The 5609-nt window shown below is 47.2% G+C and overlaps 1 protein-coding gene across 1 annotated transcript in view; it reads left to right on the top strand.

The window, feature by feature from the left end:
• Positions 1-5609, top strand: part of haus8 (HAUS augmin like complex subunit 8) — a 59028-nt gene that overhangs the window by 35559 nt on the left and 17860 nt on the right. Inside the window, exons 7-9 of the mRNA XM_048613936.1 lie at positions 3136-3200; positions 4501-4541; positions 4980-4998. Coding sequence (XP_048469893.1) covers positions 3136-3200; positions 4501-4541; positions 4980-4998 — 125 coding nt within the window. The remainder of the gene's footprint in view (positions 1-3135; positions 3201-4500; positions 4542-4979; positions 4999-5609) is intronic.

The raw sequence follows: 5609 nt of genomic DNA, 5'->3' as shown, positions 1-5609 counted from the left end.
CTTCATCCCAAGAATCAATGTAGTGAGAGGTAGTAGGAACTGCAGATGCTGGAGAATCTGAGATAACAAGGTGTAGAGCTGGATGAACACAGCAGGCCAAGCAGCATCAGAGGAGCAGGAAGGCTGACGTTTCGGGCCTAGACCCTCTTTCAGAAATGGGGGAGGGGAAGGGGGTTCTGAAATGAATAGGGAGAGAGGGGGAGGCGGATAGAAGATGGATAGAGGAGAAGATAGGTGGCGAGGAGACAGACAGGTTAAAGAGGCGGGAATGGAGCCAGTAAAGGTGAGTGTAGGTGGGGAGTTAGGGAGGAGATAGGTCAGTCTAGGGAGGATGGACAGGTCAAGGAGGCAGGATGAGGTTAGTAGGTAGGAGATGGGGGTGGGGCTTGAGGTGGGAGGAGGGGATAGGTGGGAGGAAGGACAGGTCAGAGAGGCGGGGACGAGCTGGGCTGGTTTTGCGATAGGGGGAGGTGAGATTTTGAAGCTTGTGAAGTCCACGTTGATACCATTGGGCTGCAGGGTTCCCAAGCGGAATATGAGTTGCTGTTCCTGCAACCTTCGGGTGGCATCGTTGTGGCACTGCAGGAGGCCCAGGATAGACGTGCCATCTGAGGAATGGGAGGGGGAGTTGAAATGGTTTGCGACTGGGAGGTACAGTTGTTTAGTGCGAATCGAGCATAGGTGTTCTGCAAAGCGGTCACCAAGCCTCCGCTTGGTTTCCCCGATGTAGAGGAGGCGACAACGGGAACAGCGGATACAGTATACCACATTAGCAGATGTGCAGGTGAACATCTGCTTGATGTGGAAAGTCTTCTTGGGGCAGGTGTAGCACTTCCTGTGGTTGCAGGGAAAAGTGCCGGGTGTGGTGTGGCTGGAGGGGAGTGTGCAGCGGACAAGGGAGTCCTGGAGAGAGTGGTCCCTCCGGAAAGCAGATAAGGGTGGGGAGGGAAAAATGTCTTTGGTGGTGGGGTCGGAATGGAGATGGTGGACGTGTCGGAGGATGATGCGTTGGATCCGGAGGTTGGTGGGGTGGTACGTGAGGACGAGGGGGATTCTGTTTTGGTTGTTATTGCAGGGAGGGGGTGTGAGGGATGAGTTGCGGGAAATGCGGGAGACACTGTTGAGGGTGTTCTCGACCACTGAGGCGGGGGGAAGTTGCGGTCCTTGAAAAACGAGGTCATCTGAGATGTATGGGAGTGGAATGCCTCATCCTGGGGGCGGAGGCGAAGGAATTGGGAATTGGGGATGGCATTTTTGCAGGAAGGTGGGTGGGAGGAGGTGTATTCTAGGTAGCTGTGGGAGTCGGTGGGCTTGAAATGGATATCGGTTTCCAGGTGGTTGCCAGAGATGGAAACAGAGGGGTCCAGGAAGGAGAGAGAGGTATCAGAGATGGTCCAGGTGAACTTAAGGTTGGGGTGGGAGGTGTGAGTGAAGTGGATGAATGTGAGGGCACGAGGTGGCGCTGATACAGTCATCAATGTAACGGAGGAAGAGGTGGGGTTTAGGGCCAGTGTAGCTATGGAAGAGGGATTGTTCCACGTAACCTACAAAGAGGCAGGCACAGCTTGGGCCCATGCAGGTACCCATGGCCGCCACCACCTTTGTCTGTAGGAAATGGGAGGAATTTCAGTGCCCCCCCTCAGTAGTCGAGAACGCCCTCAACAGTGTCTCCCGCATTTCCCGCAACTCATCCCTCACACCCCCTCCCTGCAATAACAACCAAAACAGAATCCCCCTCGTCCTCACGTACCATCCCACCAACCTCCAGATCCAACGCATCATCCTCCGACACTTCCGCCATCTGCAATCCGACCCCACCACCAAAGACATTTTTCCCTCCACAACCTTATCTGCTTTCCGGAGGGACCACTCTCTCCAGGACTCCCTTGTCCGCTGCACACTCCCCTCCAGCCCCACCACACCCGGCAATTTTCCCTGCAACCGCAGGAAGTGCTACACCTGCCCCAAGAAGACTTTCCACATCAAGCAGATGTTCACCTGCACATCTGCTAATGTGGTATACTGTATCCGCTGTTCCTGTTGTCGCCTCCTCTACATTGGGGAAACCAAGTGGAGGCTTGATGAACGCTTTGCAGAACACCTATGCTGAGTTCGCACGAAACAACTGCACCTCCCAGTCGCGAACTATTTCAACTCCCTCCCCCATTCCTCAGACGACATGTCCATCCTGGGCCTCCTGCAGTGCCACAACGATGCCACCCGAAGGTTGCAGGAACAGCAACTCATATTCCGCTTGGGAACCCTGCAGCCCAATGGTATCAACGTGGACTTCACAAGCTTCAAAATCTCCCCTCCCCCTACCACATCCCAAAACCAGCCCAGCTTGTCCCCGCCTCCCTAACCTGTCCTTCGTCCCACCTGTCCCCTCCTCCCACCCCCATCTCCTACCTACTAACCTCATTCCGCCCCTTGAACTGTCCGTCCTCCCTGGACTGACCTATCCCCTCCCTAACTCCCCACCTACACTCATCTTTATTGGCTCCATCCCCGCCTCTTTGACCTGTCTGTCTCCTCTCCACCTATCTTCTCTTCTATCCGCCTCCCCCTCTCTCCCTATTTATTTCAGAACCCCCTTCCCCTCCCCCATTTCTGATAGAGGGTCTAGGCCCAAAACGTTAGCCTTCCTGCTCCTCTGATGCTGCTTGGCCTGCTGTGTTCATCCAGCTCTACACCTTGTTATCTCTTATAATCAATGTAGTGAACTGTCTCTGAATTGTTTCCAATGAAGTATATCCCTCCCTTTAAAGAGAAGAAAACTCGATGCAATATTCAAGATGAGCTTGTAGAAGGGTTTCATCTGCAGATTAAATTCTGCAGCTATTGATGTGATGTTGTGTTGAAATTATGCAGATTGCTTGGTTTCAGTTAACTGCCTCTCCATCGATAAAGGAAATAAAAGGGCCTTAAGATTCAATCTTGCAACTTTCAGAACTGCTACTCATCAGTTTGCACCTTCTCAGCTGTGTACTATTTTACTTTATCCATGTCTATTCGACATTTGCATTTTTTTAACAAACATAATAGTAATTTCCTACTTAATATTTTAAATTTAATTTTTAAAAATCACTACAATGCAGTTGAATTTTTTGAAGTTTCTCTTCCTATTTCTTGTAGGGGCTCGGGTAGTACCGTCTCGATTTCGAGAAGCTGCCGCCTTGAAAAAGAAAGTCGTCAACAAGGTAAGAAGTGACATCTTCCTTACTGGTTCTAATGTTGGTTATGAAAACCGGAACATTCATTACTAACCAGTCTAACTCACTTTGAAGAAATCTAACTATTAATTTAGAGGGAGGATAATAGGTTAGTAGTTAGCTTTTCTGGGCAAAGGGGAAATCTTGGTCGTATCAATTTGATTACACCAGTGGCCTTTTGGCTTTCAATTCTAATATCGCCTTGTATGACTTGGTGTCTAATTTTGCTTTATACCTCTCCTGTGAAGCCCTTTGGGACATTCAGTTATTCTAACCATGTTATGTGTGCTATTGCTATTTCTATTCCCCAGAAATAGTATGTCCATCTTTGTAGATGCCAGCAATAGATTTCCAGAAGGGAGTCTGATCATTTTGATTCGACACCTGAAGAAATTTAAAGGATCTTGTTTTCCCTTGTGCCTGCATACCAGATTCCCAAGTTGGAGGGTTTGCTTGAGAAGGATTTGTGTATTTTATCAAAACCAATATACAGGTGCAGATTTGGTGGTTTTTCTTTTGCATTTGCTTTTATTTGACAAGGGAATGTGTCTTTTGTTTAGGCTGTGCTTGCTGACCCCAAACATCATTCACATTCAGCCATGATACAATTGTGTAGTCGACAATAGTTGGCAGAGTGAGTTACAAATACCAGCTAATGATATTACCTTAATAAACCAGTGTAATGTGATAGTATTTTACAGTAGTCACATAAGTAAGTGTTAAACAAAACAGAGGTTTTAATTTTCAATAATTAATGTTGTTTGCTCGTGCAATTGGCAATAATTGGAGGGCTTGTCGGGGAGAGCATTGGAAGGACAACCTGTTCTCTTTCCACCATCTTGGCATGTTTGTACTGATGGATACGTCAGTGACTTGGTCACCTACCAATCAGCTGGCCGTTGAAGTGCTTCAGCCTACTTCCATTGGTATTTGGTTTCTGGAGGACTTGCCATTCTATGGGGAAACCACCACGAAAACCCTGGAGGGTTTCAGACGGGGAGGTTGGTGAAGGGCCTTCTTAATGGGTGCTCCATGCTGCATACACTGTTCACTTGAGGCAATGGTCATCCCCTAGCCCAACCTGCTGCTTGTGCACTAAATTTGGGAAGAGAACTTTATCACAGCTGTAAGTGAAAATATCTGACAGAGAATGGTGGCTACAGAAACAGAAGTTGAAACTTAATCTCAAATCTACAAATGTCTCATAAATATGCATTGAGAAATGGGGTATTCTACAACAGCTATTTCATATAAAAACTCAGCTAACCTAAACTTTTTTTTTAAACAGGGTCCTGAGAAAAGTTCAGAGCTTGTCTTAAAACGTAAGTAGCTGTAACCAATGGGTCAATAAATTTAAAAATTCACCCAACAAAAAGATCTTCAGTTTGATTTTCCTGCCTTGTAGTTCATGTTTTATAATTGTTAAGTTTTAAATTAAACTCAAAGTCTTAGTCTGATTTTCAGTTTGGGATATGTTCACTCTTACAGTTGAGAGCTTTATGTTTTAAGACTATATATTTAGTTAAAAGATGTGATGTGGAACATTTCTTTAAATGTAAGTTAAATATTGGAAATAATGTAACCAATGCTGCACTCTGTGACGGTAAACCTGGATGGTTTAATTGAGATCCAAATGAGACATACATTGTGTTGTTAAGGTTAACTCTGAATGATGACAGCTGTTCCTAGGTGCACAAATAGGAGACACTAAGTATCCTAAAACCCAGAAAACTGTTGGTATCAGGTCAGAAATATTTGTGCTGGAAGCTGTAATTTCTTACCCAAGGTGGAGATAGTGATAGAGATAGCTGATAATATTTCTATTTGGATACAGGGCTAGTGTGTTTCCGGTTAGTACGAGAGGATGCTATTACAGGTTTCCCTAGAGGTATCATGGAGAGAAGGACAGTTGCAGTTTTGGCTTTGGGTGATCTGTAATCAACTAAGAATTAGTGCGCAAAAAGATAGATGTTGGCAGGCCTGTACCAAAGGTAGTGAAAATGCTGACCATCATTCACTGGCTACAGTTAGGATTCGGCTTGAAAACTAGACTAGAGGAGTTGAAACAAGCAGTGAAGAGGATCTCTCCGACACCTCCTCCTACCGCCCCCTTGATCATGACCCCACCCCGAGCACCAAACCATCATCTCGCAAACCATCCACAACCTCATCACCTCAGGTGACCTCCCACCCACGGCCTCCAACCTCATTGTTCCCCAACCTCGCACTGCCCGCTTCTATCTCCTTCCCAAAATCCACAAACCTGAATGCCCTGGTCGACCCATTGTCTCCGCCTGCTCCTGCCCCACCGAACTGATCTCCAACTATCTCGACTCCATTTTCTCCCCCTTGGTCCAGGAACTCCCTACCTATGTCCGTGACACCACCCACGCCCTC

Source organism: Rhincodon typus, chromosome 29 (assembly GCF_021869965.1).
Source record: "Rhincodon typus isolate 14 chromosome 29, sRhiTyp1.1, whole genome shotgun sequence".
NCBI lineage: Eukaryota > Metazoa > Chordata > Chondrichthyes > Orectolobiformes > Rhincodontidae > Rhincodon > Rhincodon typus.
This window is presented reverse-complemented; position numbering and strand designations above follow the sequence as displayed.